Genomic DNA, 19,538 nt, shown 5'->3' with positions numbered 1-19,538 from the left:
ATATGGCCATGGGTGATCTCTGTCGGGAATCTTGGGATCATTTCTGCTGACAGCGAGAGCTGCTATACTGTTTCTGCGGTCATCATCTTCCACTGAACTGACGAACTGAACTGCTATGTGAGCGAGCGTGCTGGCAAAGAGCGCGAGTGCGTGCGTTTTTTTTTTTTTTTTTTCAAAAGAAAACCATGTTTTTCATTGGTTTGGAAAGCCAAGTGTAATAAAAACTCGGAGCGGGCACGGAGAAATGTATCGGAGTAAAAAGTAAATTTTGCCTTTAATATTGTAGTGGAGTAAGAGTGAAAGTAGATGCAAATAAAACATACTCAAGTAAAGTACAGATCCCCCCAAAAAATACTTAAGTAGAGTAACGAAGTATTTTTACTTCGTTACTTACCACCACTGGCTTTAGGCTAACTCATCCTCATGTTATTTCATAACTGTGACACTTTCTTTCTTACGTGTAACACAAAAGTAGATATTTCTAGTAGAACGTCCTCATTGAAACTGTATGGTTACCATCACGCTCAATTGATTTCATATTTTTGTCTGTTCCTCATACAAAGTTATTTTAAGCATTTTAAGTGTTAATATGTAAATTTAAGGTGCTAATATGTACATTTTATGCGTTAATATCAACTCAACTCAACTCAACCAACTTTATTAATCCCCATAGGGCAATTCAGTTTTAGCCTTCCAGTAATTTTAAACAAGACAAGACAACAATCAATCGAACATTCAGAAACACTGTCAGTGATATTGCTTAATACAAGGACAGAGCAGGGACCCAAGTTCAAGTTAATATGTACATTTAGGTGTTAAAATGCACATTTTAGGTGCCAGTACATTTTAGGTGCTCATATGTCCATTTCAGGTGCTAATATGTCCATTTCAGGTGCTAATACGTACAAAAGTGTACCTTTTGAAAAGGTACAGCCCCAGTGACAGCTTTTGTACCTTTTTTTCTGAGAGTGTATTTTAATATGTCTACATAGTTAAGATTTTGTTTCAGTTCAGTACTTAAACTTTGCGAGGTTCTGATGGAGGACCCAAAAGCAGAAGACTATTTAGACTAACTTTAATTTATTAAATTATTAATTTAAACAATACAGTTGAACCTACGGCTTTTCACAGTTAAACAGCAGTGAAGAAAATAGTCAGGCAGGCAGGGATCAGAATCCAGGATAATCAATCCCAATCGTGAGGCGAGAATCAGTATCAGACAAGCAGGGTAGTCAGGCGAGGAACAAACAGAACCAACAGGGACATCCCAACTCACTATCAGAAACAGGCAGTATTCACACCAGAAATCAGCCCAGAGAAGCAAACGGTAACCCAGGGGAATCCAAACTCCAGTACCAGTAACAGTCTAATGAGCAGCGATAGAGCAGAGTCCAAGACCAGTAATAATGCTGGAGAGGAACAGGGAACCACAACAACCGGGCAGAGACAAATATTTAGATAAAAAGAACACTAAAACAAATACAACTACTAAACGAGGGAACGAAACCAGTGAGTGACCAGTACATAATAAACCGGCAGAGGACAAAGCGAAAGAGAGAGAACAAACGAGCAGATTGCGACACACACACAGCTGTGAGCAAATGCACGTGGTAAAAATGGAAAAGACAGAAGCTGTGTCTGAAACCGCTCACTCGTTCACTCATTAACTAATCCCTATATAGTGGCATTTGAGTGCACTATATCTGCAAGGAGTGAAAGAGGTGAAGTGAGTGAATTCGGACGCTGACGTTTACACTGTGCGTCGGAGAGTTGGAGCTGTCGCAGAAAGGGCTTCGTCACACGTACTGATAAAACTCCTTTTACGTTACTTACTTTATAAAATAATATTAACAACAATAACAATCATAATGACTTCATTTTGAAATTAATATTTACCTCCGTGCCAGCTTTGTAGTTTCATCAACTGAAATTGTAACTCTCACACGCTCACGGATGACGTGTCGTCGAGCGCCCTCCGGCGACCGGATACATCCGATCCGAATGAAAACGCTTCCCAACGACGATTAACGATATTTTTCAAATCCTCCACCAAATTATCCCTTTACAGTTGAACGAGTTAACAACAATGCCACAAATTATCAAAACACATTAGTAAAACACATTAAATTGTGTCAATGCTTTAATTAGTAATTAGTAATAATTAAACGATATAAATATAATTTAATTTAATTTTACAATTCATCTATATAATATTGTCTCAATGTTTTAATATGTTCTATTCAAGTAATGATTAACAGAAAAATAAAACTAGCATTAAATAAATGTCGACGCAGGAATAAGATATCTGGTTCAAACTTGCTCGCGCCACATTCATGCGCGCTCAGTTCTCTCCGCATTGGATTGTGGGAAATAGTGCTTCAGCAAGAGTAGATTGAATGTACATTCGAATTCAGAGAGGATTGTGGGTAAAAGTAGTGAATGAATGTAGGGAATGATCAATACAAAATGGCCGACACCCGATATAGTGCACTAGCCCATATAGTGCATACGGAGCGATTTCAGACACAGCTAGACACAAACACAAAAGAGGAAGAAAACAGAGGAAGATCAAACCAGAGGTCCTGACAAACTAAAAACAAATAAAAAATGAGGAATGTTGCATTGCCAATTTTCAGTTAATGTTTAGGCCTATTTTATTTCAAAAAATGACTTTTTTTAGTTTTAGTTAAAACGATAAGTTTGTATGACTTCTCAAACTTCCCCAAACCAATATGTGGAGTTCAAATGAACTACTTTTATCATGATTATGATTATTATTATATTTTTAGCTTGACAAGTGTCATGTAAAGAGCTTGAATAATCTGCTAAATAAAGAAGAGAAGTCAAACGGGTTTGAAACAACATGAGAATGAGTAATGATTTATATTTTTGCATGATATTAATTCAATTTGACTCTGTCTTTATATCAATAGTGTCATCATCAAAGTGAGAGCACGCATGTTTAGGTCAGATTCTGCTGCTGTGAAGGAGATGCTCCACATAATCACTCTTTGTGTCTGTAAGAAAAGGGCAGCAGATGATATGAGGGTCAGGTGTCAACCCTTGTCCACCGCAGATGATTCCTACAGGAAATGACTGTATGAGACTGTGTTCCTCCTGCCTGCCACACCCAATCCCATCACCCCGACTGGGCTCCATCTGCAGGAGTGGTGATCCAGCAATATGCAGAGGTCCTAACAAATGATCTTCCAAAATTTGTATGGATGATTAGACTTTGCGGTCTGTGATTAACTCATATTAAATGCAACCTCTGAATAAACCTTCTGCACAACGTTCATCCTAATGAATGTTCAATCAGCTGCAGGTTCCTGGTGGAAAAGGGTGTGTGTGGGGGGTGGGGGTGTGGGGGGATTCTCAAAACATTACACTTCAATTTTTTTTTTCCATATAATATATTATATAATATCGCTATACACTACCATTCAAAGTTTTTGAAAGTGTCGTATGTTCATCAAGGCTGCATTATTATAATATAGTGACGAAAGCTTTGTCCCGTGTCCCACAAGACACAGTCAGTGTCCCGCATTTCAATATCTGTATTACTTTATTTCTTCCCTGAAATTACAATACCACAATAAGAAAGAAATATAATACAAAAAAATGTGATTGGTGTTTAAAAATCTATCATGTTGTAGAGCGGGGAAATAACTAGTGCATTATTTTGCATTACTAATGCAAAATAACGACTGCATTCATTATGCAAAGGAATCACGTGGACTTTATCAAAACTCATTAAATATAGCTACACCCAAAAACATTCAAGTTCAAGATGCACTGAATTTGGTAAAAACACATTTATTGTTTGCATATAGTCTAAAGTAAACTAAAATCTTATTTTCTATCTATACTAGCTTGACATGATATCGCTTGACCTGCATATTGAGTGATTGGAAATCCTCTTTGACATGACGTCAAATAAGATTTCCAACTAATGTAAATCAATATTTACATTGCATAATAGTAGTAACTTTATCTCTCACACACGTGTCCCACAAAATCACATCAACTGTCCCATAACAGAGCAATAACCAGGTGGTCGCCCTACAGTAAAAACAGCAATATTGTAGAATATTAACATTTTGTTGTGTTTTTTTTTTCCGTGGCTGGTGAGAGTGGAATGCATGTGAGCATGTTGTTGTGAATGTGTGTATTGATGTGTGCTTGTGACCCCACTGATGGGAGAGCGAGGGTGAGATGTTGATCAGGCCTGACAGGGTGTGATCATTACCGGGCCAGGCCAGTGAGGTCTCAGCCCTGCCACTGTAATGAGATCAGCGGGAGTCATGGCCGCTGCCACGCTGCATGACCCCGCTCATGCGACAGCAGTGCGCTGAGATGGCTAATTTAACGCTGGTCATCCAGGCACCCACCACCCCATACCGAGCTACTGCTTGTGTAGTGTGACTTCAAGCATGTGGAAAGCACATTCATGGGACACTGACATTTGAGTGACTGCAGTCTAACAAAAATAAGAGACACTAACTTCATTCTTTCTCAAGCCCTTTTTTCCTGTCTTTCTTTTTTTAAGTCAATTATATTATATTAATACTATTTCTTGACCACATATATTTTATATTATATATATGAGATATGTCTATATATATATATATATATATATATATATATAATGGATTTTTGGTTAAATGCCTGAAATACGGTCTGTACATCAGTAACTGTGATTTTTTATTTTTTTTTTAATGTAAAAGCTTTTATGTGTCTCAAAAAAGGTGATTGCTAACAAATGACTAAATGGGACTAATGGATTGGATCGCCTTCCAAAATAAGGCAAATTGGCAAATGGTTCCCAGATAGCAACAAAGTCTGGGCCGAGTCTGGCTAGGCACTTCTGGCTTAATTCTGGCACTGTTTTTTTTTTTTTTTTTTTTTTTTTTCACACTTTTGTGTCAAACAGTACTAGGCTAAGGTCTGGCTGGAGTCTGGCTAAACAAAAGAAATACAAATCAAATTGTATCTGTTTGGCTAAGCTCTGGCTTGAGTTGGCTCCACGAGCCACCCCTTCTGCTTCTGTCTTCCATTCTTTGACCACTTCCAGAGCCCCCACCCTTTCTCCTCATTTCGCATTTGTTTGCTGTTATGGTGAAGACGCCTTCCGGGTGGGGGTGTAATGTAAGGGATCTGTTTTTTTTTTTTTTTGATTATTATTATTAGTTTTTTCCTGTTTCTGTTTGCCTGAGTTCTTATTCATTATTAGTTGCCATGGTTACGTATTGCTTTGTGCACCTGTTTCTTGTTCAGTTAGTTTTCTCTGGTGTATTTTGATGAACAAAACGTGTAATAAGATTCATAAACTGTGAATCACCTTGGGAACCAACTTCCGGGTTGGGCTGCAAATATACTGTACATCATCACTGAAGCATTTTAAACTCACAGAATGTTGCGGTTGGGCTGCTATGTTTATATTGAAATGTGAGAACAAAAACACTCCAACCAACCTTCACATTTTTTCAACTTATTTAAAATATTAAAAATTAACACTTAGATTTAAAACTTTCTACAGATTTTTTTATAAAACTTTGAGTGGTCTCAAGTAGAAAACTTAAATTGAAAACTAATCAGACATTCTATGCTCATAAGTTTTTTTTTGTTGGGGGAAAATACATGGACTTAGTATAATTTAAAGTTGGTTGGAAGCTGCTCAATATTTTACAGGCACCTACGCTTATGTGTGCAGGGCTCAGATAATTCAGCAGGTTTCACAAAGAAAGCCTTTGCGAGTGTCAGGAAGGGGATTTCTCATCCCTCCTGCGAGTGGCTGATATGCAGAGCCTGTGTGTCTGGACCAGACTGCCTATCTCTGGGATTTGTCCTGTCCTTTCAAACCTGAGAAGATCAGTCGTGAGATGGAATGCCAAATGACACAGAGGCGACCGGGGAGGCTCCTACAGCGCTAAACAGATAAAAAGAATTAAACGGAACTGGTCACAGATGTTCCTATTGCCCTTTTTAATTTCCCAATGCACAGTGCTGGATTCACTGTCAATGGTTTTGAATGTGTTCTCCTGGTATATGAAGAAAAATAAAATGGCTTGCAATATCAATGGTCACAGTCAAAAGGATTATATATTATAAAGTATATATATTATAAAGATTATATATATTACACAAGGTATATTCAGTTTTGTCTTGGAATGTATATATATTGTGTATATATATATATATATATACACAACAAATACTATAATAAGAAATTATAATTTGTCATTATAGTATTTGTTGTTTCAATGAGGATTAATTCAGGGATTTTTGTATTGTTCTCTTTTTTAAAAAATCACACTGTTCTATTAATTATAATGTCAAAACAATCTGTATTTTAATCGACATCAATGTGACCGTCCTCTGTCTGGAGATCTACGACTTTCAGCAACTATATTTCCCCCGTGGAAGCGAAACAAGACTTGACATTACAGAGGACAATTTCACATTTCATTTCTGTTAGCGTTCACATCTCTCTCTCACGTGTTGACAAGTGGAAGATGTGAATGAGCAGGATTGAGGATGTGTAGGGTGAAAGACGTGTGGGGTTGTTTGCGGTTTGGAGGTGGGAGACTGGGTCAGTATGGGCCTGTGGAGGTGGGAGACATGTTAAAACCCTCGTGCCCCTCACACTCCTCAGCCCCCCTCATTGAAGGCAGTGAGAAATGGCTGCCAGAATCTGTATTTAAAACAAACTGCCAGTACTCCTGAGGCCAAGCAGCCCAAAGCTGTTCTGAGTCCAGAGGCATGAGACCCTGACAGACCTGTGAAGTCGAGGTCTGACCTTGGCCCACTTTTACTCTCGGCATGACAGAACTCATGGAGCAGGAGCTTGATGACGTTCAGGTAGTGAGTTGCAGAGATCTTACTGATATTCATGGATCATCTAGAAATAAATGTATATTTATCTGTAAAAAATGATTGTGATTTTAACAGTAAAAGACTGTAAAAATGCCACAGTGAAAAACTGTTAATTGGTTAACAGAAAGTTTCCTTAATATACACGGTAAATAACTGTGATATATATATAATGGTACATTTAATGCACTTTTACTGTAAAATACTGTTAAATTTACAGTTTATGGAAGTGAAAAAGTCTTGTATAATTTACAGTGAAAATATAATAAATGAACATTATATGAGATAGATGGTTTATTGCTGTAAAATTAAATACGGTTTAAAGTCTGTAAAACCTAAAATATTGCTACCGTATTTTTAACAGGAAAACTCTGGTAACCACAGCTGCCATTTTTTTCCCCGTAAATTTAACAGATTTTTTTTTTTTACAGTGTTGTGTTTAGGAATGGAACCACAAATCAGTCAAATAAAGATGTTGATTATTTACAACAATCTATTTGTTTACGTGTCTCAACAACACAAAGTGGTTTGGCAAGATGTTAATTATTATGAATCAGAATAAATTATAATTTTAGTAATCATAAAATAAATCTAATTGAATTTGCAAAAAAAAAACATTTATATAAATTTTAAAAATGGATATCAATCACCAATTTTTGTTTTATTTAAAACTTTTTTGTTATTTTTGTGCCAAAAATCTGATTCATTACACAAACTAACTATCCTTTCGACACATTTATCTTCATTCTTGAAACATTTGTAAAAAAAAAACATCTGTTTTTACCTTATATGGTCACACTACCATCCAAAATTTTGTTTTTGTTTAGTAAAGAATTTAAATGCAGTAAATTGATCAAAAGTGACAGTACAGACATTTACAGTATGTTACAAAAGTTCTTTTGATTCTATTAATTCTTTCTATTCATCAAAGAATCCTGATTGTAAATAAAATCTTCAAAAGATTTATTCAAAAAAATATTAACGAGCAATACTGTTTCTAACATTGATATTATTAAGAGATGTTTCTTGAGCAGCAAATCAGCATATTAGAATGATTTCTGAAGGATAACACTGAAACTGGAGTAATGTTGCTGAAAATTCAATTAATTACATTTTTTAAAATTAAACAGTATATTTGCAGACAATAAATAAATACATAATAATAAACTTTAAGGTAATAAAAATACATCTGGATTTTCTTAAAACACTGCAGTATTTTATTGTAAGCAAAACACATGCAACAAAGTAAAACGGATGATTTGTTTTTGGGCTGAATTTAAAATCTCAGGCTATGAAAAGATGTGATGTTGGGCAAGTAATGTGCAAAATCTAAGTCGTGGGTTGAGTTGACTAATGCCAGATGTGATACACTATGTCCTTTACTGTACTAAAATGGTCACTAAACATAAATTGGAGAACAAGAAAAGCCTTAAACCCTGTAAAACCTTTATAAAAAAAATAACACCAAAACAGAATCTCACAAAATACATACTGATGTGTATCAATACTGTTCAGTGAGCAATACAACATTTATTGATGATAATCATGTCAATTTTGAGACAAAGTTTGTGGGAATTGTGGCGGAAACCCAAACACAATAGTCTGGCCTCCAATGCTTCATATGGTACATAATCGTGAAGTCTAATAATGCATTTATAGCAAGTGCGGTCAAGTCTATTTCACAAAATATATATACATTTTCACAATGGCAACCATCAGCAAACTAGAATTTGTGATCTTATGTGTCAAAAGTATGTCATTCAAATAACAGATGTTTGAATTTCCATATGGATTAGCATGATTACCTTCAAACTATTAAAAAAAAAACGGTGTTCAAGAATGCCTTGAAAATGAGAGCTAAACAAAAGCTAAAAACAAGAAACAAAAGGAAGAAAAAGAATCATCAAAGCCATTCTTGAAGGCAAAGGCAATGAAATATCGGTCACATATTTCTGTTTCTTATACATACATAAGCTACTTTCAGTTTTTTTTTTTTTTACATTTTTGGTTTTGTGAATAGATATGAACATTCCCAAACATTTCCCCCCAAAAAATCCATTAAAGATGTGGAGCTTCTTCCTTTTTGGCAATGTTTTTGGTAGAACACATGTTAGAGAGCACAAATCAACGGGGGGTGATATGCTATTTGAGTCATATACGTTATACATCAGAGCAGAGATGATCAACTGGCCTCAGGTCAGGGTTTTGGAACTGATTTCTAGGTTCGGGGGCAAAAGGGTCCATATAGACTGAATGGTTGTACGGCACTTTACCTGCATCAACACAGCTAAGAGTGACCGTCGAAATGTCCAAATCTTATTAACTTAATGACTTCCCCATTTAAATGGATTCTGATTCAATGTACTGCAAAACAAACTTCATTACCCGGAGCCCTGACAGACAGGGATATATTTTCAACAAAAATTAGTTAACTATTGAATTCTTCAAGATATCTCTCTTTTTTTTTAATTAGGCAGAAGCGCTACATCAGTCATGATTTCACAATGGAAACAGTGGCTTCGGCAAAAAAATTGGCCAAAGGAAATGAGAAGACATGAGAAATCAGGTACCGAAAACTGAGAAAAGCTCAATATGTTTAAACAGCTATGGGCATGATATTTCATATTCTTTTACATTGTTTACACAACAAATTTTGGTTACCAGCAACACTCAGCTGTAATGTTAAATGTACATAGCATGTTTCTAAAACTGTACACTCACAGTTGGCTCTCATACTTGAAATTACAGAGAAAAGTTATATAATCATCAAGACGTCAGGATCGCATTTGTTATGGCGTGGCCTTTTGATGAAATCCTCAATTTTTTTGCTAGGCAACGGAACATAATAAGAAATGATCATTTTAAAAAGGGAGCATACTAAAACTAATAAAATGATAAAGAGCATTAGTGCTTGCTTTTGTCCATGATTCGGGGTAGAAAGGAACACCTGTTTGTATAAACCAAACAAAGATATTGCTCTTTATGTCAAATTCCTTCACTTAAGGGAGAAAGGGAATAAGGGAGCGTTTGAAAGCAATCTGAAGTGAAAGCGGGGAGGAAATGTCATTATAGACCATAATGACTTGATGCTTCCGCCATTTCCGGAATCAGTTATATTTTCATCGACTCGCAGACGGTGTCCTCAAAAACAAACAGAGTGAGGAAATGACTCCAAATGAAATCTACGACGGCAGAGTTGTTTGGACTGCTCTCTACGATAAAAGTAAGCATTTACCTTTATCTAATGGACAGCATTTGATGGTTTTATGGGGGAAACATGATAATCAGCTTTCAACTGGTCAATGGACTGACCTCCACATATCCTGTTTCACGTTTTACACACAGATTTAGAAGAAAAATCTGTTTTCATAGGGCAAAAATTGTCAAAGGAAATAGATGGATTTTGGAAAATAAACAACAAAACCAACAAAATAGTCAATATATCATTATTGAACGAACAAGAGGCAATTGATCGTACCGATAAGAAGAGCTTTCTTCCAAGCACAATATCAAGTGATATCTGTTTTTTTTTCTTCTCATTTTTCTTTTTTGCTGAGAGGTAGAATGAAGCATTTAAATTGAAACACGACAACTGGTTGTTCCATCATAAACAATAGCCTCTTAAGACTGAAACAGTCACAGGTTAGTTAGTCGCCCTGTGCCACCTAAAAGACACTGTGAAAACTGTACAAACACAACTTTTTTTTTTTCCTTTTCCTTTTTAAAATTTTCAAATTCATAATTGTTTTCTAAAATCTTGTAAAGTATCCCAAATGTTCCATGGCGGTATGGCATGATTGTGTATGACCACGTGGGTGGGACGTTAATCCGAATCTGCGGAGGGTGGATCGCTGGATTTTTAGCGAGAGCAGTCTGAAGATCCCACACGCTTTTGGGGATGGATGATCAGTTGGAAGTGTCGGAATGGACACTCCCGGGTCCTTCCGTGGGCGAGGTCACTGAGGAGGGTGTCGGGGCGTCTTGCCAGCCGCCGTTCGCCTTTCATGAGGAAAAAGCAAAACGACAAAATCAGTGCTGCACGATTAATCATATCGCAATCGTAATCGTGACATCAAACCTATGCGATTATGTAACGCAAAATGCCGCGATTTTATATTAAATGAATAAATTAGGGCTATTAACGCAGCACACTCTTCTTTCTTGACATCCTTTTACTAGTGTTACATGCTCTTATTCGCATGACAAGAAGTCAAAAGAGAGCGCTGCCTGTGAATGTCCTGAATGTGACTCGTAGAAAGATGCGCGCCATAATGCGCATACACAGACCGCGTGCCAAAATGTGAACAACGAACGAATAACGAACAATAACTCACACGATTAATGCCAAAATGTCGTTTTGTCGAGTATCTTCATAACATAGGAAAAGTCTTATGGACGAAAAGTGGGAGAATGAGGCGTGTGAGATCCGCGTCTCGGCAACGGCTGCTCTTAAAGGGCCAGCAGCGAAAAAGCGTTCTGTCAGTAAATTTAAGTTAATCACAGAACAAAGGGAACAGAAAATGACTCACTGCTCTTGACTAAAGAACTTTTGTAGCTAACTTTTGTGGTCTATATATAATTTATTTTTCAGGCAGCGCAGACTGTTTGATAACTTTATTCAATTTCTGTATCCTACTTGTTAAAACAGGAAGGGCACAGGTAAATATGGCATTTATTATGGGTTTATGTGAGGATTGTTTGAAGTTCACTTAATTTAAAAGCTGTTATATATACATATATATATTTTTTTAAGTTTATAGCTTTTAATTGTAATGATGGAATCACTGTAATGTTGGTTTGGTTGATGGTTTATTGGTCATTATAGGTGTTATCAGTATTTGAGTTGAAAAATACACATTAACATGAAACTCATGAAACCATTCGTTTATTAAATCGCATATCGCAATTGCAATATCGACCTCAATAATCGCAATATAACATTTTCCCCAAATCGTGAAGCCTTAGACAGAATGATGACGTGTAGATTTGAAAACACAACGCAAAGACTGATGCGAAACAGATTCGAAACGAGAGCGACTATAATGACTATAAACACAAAGTCACAAAGTGAGGCGGTAAAAAGGAACGACATTATGCTGCATATTATGAGTCATAGCGAGTCATTTCCAGAACACGATTTTCAAAAGACAGATGATGGAGGAATCAATTATTGCAAATTATCACATTGGCTAAAGGAATGAAAGTATAATGGGCAGCTAAAATGGAGGCCATTTCATGTCCGGGAGACAGGTTGCCTAAAGAGCATTTGGGGCATTAATAGCAATTTCCATGCCATCAGAAAAAGGACTAGAAATGGGCTTTGGCAGCCTCTTATTTTCCCAGCCTGTTATTTTAGATAGAGGCAGTCTGTAATCAAAAAAAGAAAGAGCAGAGCGAGGAGAGGAAAAAAAAAAAACTTTTCAAATCTTCGGCTTTGGTGACACCCCATGTCTATTTCAAAGGCGTAATTACAGCGCATGGGCGAGAGGAAAGCTTCCCCACATAAACGCTTTATGTCTCAGGCCGTCATTATTCACAACCGGAAAAAAAGGAGAATAACTTATCTGGGTGGAGAAGGAAAAATATCATGTTATTTAAGACAGTGAATTCTGCCTTAAATAAGATCGAGACACTTTCTCTGGCTACATTATCACAGCGTTACGATGCAAATGTTCAGGACTTTTTTGAATTCATGGTGTTCAAATAGAGTTGATTTAATCATTGATACGAACATGAAATCAATGAAGTTGACATTTATAAATCTGCATCAATTAACAAAAAACATTTTAAAGGGGTTGTGAATTGGGAAATGACATTTTTCCTTGATCTTTTGCAATAAACAAGTCATCGTACTATAAAAACATCCTTTGAGTTTGCCATAGATGGCACAGGTCACTTCCACAGGACACACTCGGGCTTTGCTTCAAGCCAGCTATTTAGAGAGACTGTGTTAGTGTGTTTGTCTTTTTTCCCTTTTTTCCCCTCCTCACACTTTGCTGGCTCCCTGTCAGTGCTGTTAAGGTGGCAGATGTGTGATATGACCAATGCACTTGGATTGCTGTCCCAAATCACTACTCAGCCCTCCCTTGAGACTGTCTGATCAATTTCCTCTGCTGGCGACACGGCTTGTCGCTGTGGATTTTACATGCTGGCCTTTGCCGCTTGCGTTCTCGTTCTCTCTCTCTCTCCCTCTCTCTTAAACACTCCTCCCCCCAGTACAAAACTGATGGTTGGAGACGCTCGTCTCCTCTGGTTAACACAATTCTTTTAATGTGCGCTCAGAGCTGTGGTGGAGGACACAATCGAAAGCTTTCGATGAGTTTGATGGTCAGAAAAGCACCTACATCTGGGCTTCTTTGATGTTGTTGGTGTTTGTGTGTCTGAAGGAGCCATGGTAACGCTGACACTGATTATTTATGATTTACGATCGCCTTGGCGTGCATATTTGCCACTGGCACCACTTATCAATATGGCAACAGACTAGCTAGAGCAGCTAGAGGTAAGCAGTGTTGCCAAAATATTATAATCAAGTATTACAATAAATGAATGTAAGAGTATCTAGATAGAAATATAATTTAGTCTTGTAAATTGCTAAAAAAAAAAATAATAATAATAATCGATAAATTAATTGCACCTACACTCTAAAAAATACTGGGTTGTTTTAACCCAAATTTGGGTCAAATATGGACAAACCCAAATGTTAGCTTAAAAATGTCCTTTACTTTTTGTCCATATTTGACCATATTTGAGTGTAAGGAGCCATTTATATCCTTAAATATATTTTTGTTGATGTAACCTAATAGTTACACTAATATATTTTTTTATTATTGTTTTTTTATATTTGTTTTCTGCTTTGCTCACTCTTAGAAGAAAAGCTTCTAAAGAATGTTAAAGGATTCTGGGTCAGACACTTCATACACTCTAAACAATGCTGGGTTGTTTTAACCCAAATTTGGGTCAAATATGGACAAACACAAATGTTGGGTTAAAAAATCTAATTTAAAATTTGAACCCAACTTCAACTGTCACTTTCAACTGTAATTTGACCCAAATTTGGGTTGAAACAACCCAGCATTTTTAGAGTGTAACATTAAAATGTTCTATTTTATATTGTAATAATTTCACATTTAATCTCCAAATTGCATCTTTTTATAAAAGGCGGCCAGTATCACTTACAAGTGTATGAAAAAAAAAAAAAAACACACAAAAAAAAAAAACATTCTAATTTTAGCCATCAATTATAGGCATTCAGCAACTAAATTTTAGTGAACTTAAAACAAACTTCACATGAACCCATTATAATAAATGTCACATTTACCTGTGCCCTGACCTGTTTTCATTGTTTTTGACCCATGTACGCTTGTAAACAGTGCTTTAAGATTTTTAGGTAGGTCTAACAGGTAGGAAATATGCAGAAATTGTATAAGTTATCAAACACTCCAAAAATGATCAATTCAATATAAATTAATCCTTATTTAAGCTACAAAAGCTCATTCAAGACCAGTGAGTGATTTTCTTTTGTTCTTTGATTATCCTTAATGACAAACCACAGTGGGTTTATTAGGCTGCGGTCACTTTAAGACCTGACACACATGACGGGATTGACATGTAGCCCATTTTCTCACAACTCTTTATGTTCATTTAACTCATTTAAGACTGTGTTTATGGGGAACATGTATGACTTTCGAGAGTTTCATTAAAAAGTGCACATTAAATATTCTAAACAAAGAAGATTACATGTGCGATGTGCTAAAACAGATCTCACTGGTTCTCACATATGGGTTTTCACGCGTCACCCTTGCACGCACATTTGAGCTTTTTATGAGCCTTTGAATGGCGGTTGGCAATTCCACTTGAAGGTGCATACAAGGTGTATGACACCTGCGTGACAGCTGACGTAAAATAAAGGATCGAGCTTAGGAAAGCTGATACCGATCAGTTAAAAAAATTCGGCTTGGGACATCCCTAATAATGTTATTAATTCATTGAAGTATTATTAGACAAAATATCATACATACATGTTAATAATAAGAAATGTTTCTTGAGCAGCATATTAGAATGATTGCTGAAGGATCATGTGACACTGAAGACTTGAAAATTAAACTTTGCCATCACAGGAATAAACTACATACAATAAAATATATTTAAAACAGGAAACTGTTATTTTATAATCTAATAATATTTCATAATATTACTGCATTTTTTGTTAAATCAAAGTAGCCTCGAGTGAGCATAAGAGACTCATTCTCAGAGTCAGAAAAATAATACATTTTACCATCACCAATTTTTTTTTATATCAAGCTAATGGCACTGGTCTTGAGAATCAGGAGGCTCAGTATGGACTTACATTGAGGCCCTGTGGACTGTATATCTGACTGGCAGCGAGGCTTTCACTGTATCCGCCTGTCTGACTGATAACATGGCGAAGAGTATCCACCTGCAGACAGAAGAACACAACACAAACAAAAGACAGGGTCAGACAATGCCTATCCAAAACAAAGACGTTTGTGCTGAGAAAAGGTCACCCTGATACAAAAAGGATATTGGCAACCGAAAAGGTCATCAAATGTTGAATGAAATGTTTGTGCAGCAGATATCAAACAAAGGACACAATTTGTTCCAGAACTGATGAGAAATAAACCCATGTTTACAAAGTAATTGACAAATAATGTGATTTTAGAGAATTACATTTGATGAAAAATATAAATTATAATTAATATATTTAAAAATAGGGGTGCTGATTTAGGCATTCATTCAATTAGTTATGGAAATAATGCATTTAATCAGCCCCAGACCCAGGTTAACATTTCATTCAGGATTGGTGACAAACATGAATTCATTATGTGATGCAGCCTATAGAATGACCCTAAAATTCAAGATATCAGGGCAAAAATGCCCCTGTATGAGTTGTTGTCTTATATTTATATCATTTGAAGTAAGCAATATCACACGAGTACTGTTTTTGTCTCAAATAGCATGAGTGCAAATGTGAAAATGATTTTATACAACAGTTCAATAAATAAGAAGATAATATTGTTATATGTTTTTATGTTAGACACAATATCATTTTTGTTTATCTCATATTCGCAAAAGAAAAAATCCTGTAAAGCCACAGCTAGCCTAAACATTTATGTGCAATATAAACGTTACACAAACGTTTGTAATAAACATTTATTACCTGTAAATTCTATGTCGAATCAAATCAAATATTTCGCTACTTTTTGTAATGTTTGATTTGATGTTTTCTCATTTAACACAATAATGACTTTAAATGATCAAAGTGTGGGTAATTTCTCAGCCAAATTTGATATGCGATTTGAGACATTAATTACTTCGATAAAACATTTCAATAGCTTGACAGCCCTAAGCAATTAGGTACGAAACTCCACTTCGCGTCGTGCCTAAAAACGCCCTTCAGCTGTTACGTATTCACGACACAGCACTTGCCTCGAGTACCTTATTGCTTTTATAAAATGGTTACCACACAATAAAAATATTAAAGTAAAAAAAAAATGTATTAGTGCAACTTTCATGAAGTACAATCACTAAAAGCCTTCCTTCCGCTAGAAAAAAAATAGTCCCTGACAGTGAACAGCAACAATGTTTCAACGTGTATTATGCATGAAAGCTCAAATAAAAACAATATAGGAACCGCAGTGTTATGCAATGATAAATAGAACCATTGGGTGAAGCAGTCATTATCATGAATAAAGCACAGCTATTGACCAATCAGAATCAAGGATTGGAACTAACCGTTTTATAAATATATATATAATTATACATTTAATATTTGGATCAATTCTATCAAAACACACTCATGTAAAATCTCTCTCATGTAATTCGTGCAGCACATGAACTCATTTCAGAAGATTTCCTCTGGGATTCCAGCACTGAATATTCATGAAGCACCCCGAGCCTTCGAAGAAGTTGCTTTGTTATGGGAGGAAAACATTACAAACGTCAAAAGGGGACAAACAGAAGCACCCCGTGTTTGGATGCTAGCGTGCCGGGCAAGGTCAGGAAGCCACGGTGGCGGACGTGACAGCATGACAGATACGCAATCCTGCTGACAAGAGCTGTATTGTTTCCAAGACTGTCTTTGATGGTCTATTCATTTGGAAGTTGACAATGGCCACGAAGCACTGTACGACTGCTGGAGGCAAACTGTAACCCCAGTCCGTTCTCAAGGTCATGTTAGCCACGACTGAGCAGAAATCTACACGCGTCGGACACTAAGATGAGCTGGCTGGAGCTGAGAGATGAACTTTGTTGTGACAAGGATACATAACAAGATGTTGACTATTTGATCAGTTATGACAGAGACGTGCCATTCGGTACTAACGAAGACGGTTCCCTTGAAGATATTGGACAAGAACAAATCATTCGATTTCAGGAACAGCATGTGCTTGCTTGCAAAAGGGGTTTGGTGAAAAGCAAAGCGTAATTGACCAAAGTACCCCACAAAAAGGCAGAAGCACTTTCCTAAGGTTCCTTTGTTAGAAATTCAATAAATATAACAAAAGAAGCGGAGTCCTAATGGTTCCAGGCCCACTGGGCAAACCCTAGCCATGACGTGATTTTGTGAGCTGGGTTATAAGGACCACCATTACGACAGCACAATGTGTGATTGGGTGTAATTGAATGAAATTAGTTATGGTCATCTGCTCTTTCTCTCAGCACTACTCCCTACCTGTGACTGAACGTTGGCCCCCACTTGGGCCCCCTGGTATGAGTCCCCATTCAGAGACTGCACACTCATGAACAAGTCCCCGGAGTTCATATTAAAAGAGCCAGCGGAACCTAAGAAGAAGAGAGGCAGAGAGAGAGAGAAAGACAGGGATAGATAAAGACAAGAAACAGTCATGCAACAGTAAGACTGAGGAAAGGAGGGTTAGTAGTGCAGAGCTGTTCATTTAAGTGAGGGTTATATGATAAAAAAAAACACACAGGCTTTGTTCCAAATGCCAGTTCCAAGATTAATATACATTTACAATTCATTCAGTATCTAAGAGTACCTCATATTTCTGTTAGCTTAGCAACACGCTAATTAATTCTGTTGGAATATATTTGGCCAATGGCCGAAAATATTATCACAATATTCTTCAATATTGAATATGAGTATTTATCACAGTATTCATTTCTAACCATTGGGGAAGGAAATGCATTCCAAGTGTTTGTCTAATGAAATGAATTCTGAAAAGCTTAATTTAACTAATATTTTAGAATGTAATCAAAATATTACAATTAATTAGTGCTGCACAAAATAACTTGCATATTGTATGAAATAACACGTGGATGAAAAAAAAATCTTTGTGTGATATTCCTTAAAGAAAAAAAAAAGGAAAATTATATAATTATTAGTAGGGCTGTCAAACGATTAATCGCATCCAAAATAAAAGTTTGTGTTTGCATAATAGATGTGGCTGTGGGTGCACTGTGTATAATTATTTTGTATATAAATACACACACATGCATGTATATTTAAGAAAAAAAATAGTATTTATATATAAAATATTTGTATTTATATATAATATAAATTATATATAAATCTATAGTATACACATGAAAATATTTCTTAAATATATACAAGCATGTGTGTATTTATATATATAAAATAATTATACACAGTGCACCCACAGCCACATACTGTATATTATGTAAACACAAACTTTTATTTTGGGTGCGATTAATCGCGATTAATCGTTTGACAGCCCTATTATTATTACTTTGAGAAGTACATTTTAATGTACAATAATAATATATTACTGTCACAATTGTGTATTGTAAAAAAAAAATGTTCAAGAACTTTTATTTTGGCAGATTGTCCTCATAACCTTTGAATTTCAGTGTTTATTTGGCAATATCTTTTCTCAAATTAAATATGAGAAAATTAGATAAAAACAGTTTGCATCTCATGTGCCTGAGTTTGTGAAGTAGATGAAATTGTGCCACTCATCCACACAAACACAGAATGCGCAATCTTTTCGGCAATACACACCTGATCTTCTAGAATAATATTCAGTAATATTAGAATCATCAGTAATGTTGTGGATTTATTTTATTTATTTATGTTGATAAATAACTATATTGATTTATCACCCAGCCCTAAATCAATGCTTTTTAATGCTAGAGAACATTAGGTTCCTTTTTAATTGGGATGCTGTCTATATAGAAAATGCTAGAAAGACAGCAAGGAAGCTCACTAGGTTTTGAAACAGTCCTGCTGAACCTGCCTAAGGTTGTTTACTGTTCTCAGCCTGGTCATGCTGGTCTTTAGCTGGTTGGCCAATACCCCAAACCCTCTAAAACCATCAAAACATTATGACAATAGACATTACCTTAGCACAAAAAAAAAACTATTAAAGTGTTTCAAGAACAACAATGGGTTAAGAAGGGATTATTAATACTACTACAGTGATATCTAAGATGGTCAGTACAGTTACTGTACACGGCCACAGCCCAGTCTTTCAGGATGTGCTAATTGAGTCACACAAGGAATCAAAGAATGCTATTTTTCTTTTAATGGAGGAGACAACGCAAGATGCCCTAGATGTTTAAGAGAGAGAGCAGGGCTTAACTTAATTTCCGCTTTAAAAGCCACACGGCACTAATCAAATGTACATGGACCTCTAATCACTTCAAGGCTATATGACAAAAGGCTTGAC

At 36.0% G+C, this 19,538-nt stretch overlaps 1 protein-coding gene and 1 long non-coding RNA gene across 4 annotated transcripts in view; both read right to left on the bottom strand.

The window, feature by feature from the left end:
* The window catches only part of LOC148981479 (uncharacterized), a 74,382-nt gene extending 72,389 nt beyond the window's left edge, over positions 1–1,993 (bottom strand). Inside the window, exon 1 of the long non-coding RNA XR_016168572.1 lies at positions 1,897–1,993. This is a non-coding gene — a long non-coding RNA (uncharacterized LOC148981479). The remainder of the gene's footprint in view (positions 1–1,896) is intronic.
* Positions 1,994–8,383: 6,390 nt separating this feature from the next.
* pbx1a (pre-B-cell leukemia homeobox 1a) overlaps positions 8,384–19,538 on the bottom strand; it is a 73,828-nt gene continuing 62,673 nt past the window's right edge. For 2 of the 3 annotated variants that reach the window (XM_039677312.2, XM_039677311.2), the window contains exons 7-9: positions 17,564–17,673; positions 15,221–15,310; positions 8,384–10,872 (exon numbers count right to left, since the gene is read on the bottom strand). In XM_039677312.2, coding sequence (XP_039533246.1) covers positions 10,780–10,872; positions 15,221–15,310; positions 17,564–17,673 — 293 coding nt within the window. In that variant the 3' untranslated portion in view covers positions 8,384–10,779. The remainder of the gene's footprint in view (positions 10,873–15,220; positions 15,311–17,563; positions 17,674–19,538) is intronic. The other variant, XM_039677313.2, reaches the window with a different exon arrangement.

Source organism: Pimephales promelas, chromosome 5, assembly GCF_988280905.1.
Source record: "Pimephales promelas chromosome 5, fPimPro1.hap1.1, whole genome shotgun sequence".
Lineage (NCBI taxonomy): Eukaryota > Metazoa > Chordata > Actinopteri > Cypriniformes > Leuciscidae > Pimephales > Pimephales promelas.
This window is presented reverse-complemented; position numbering and strand designations above follow the sequence as displayed.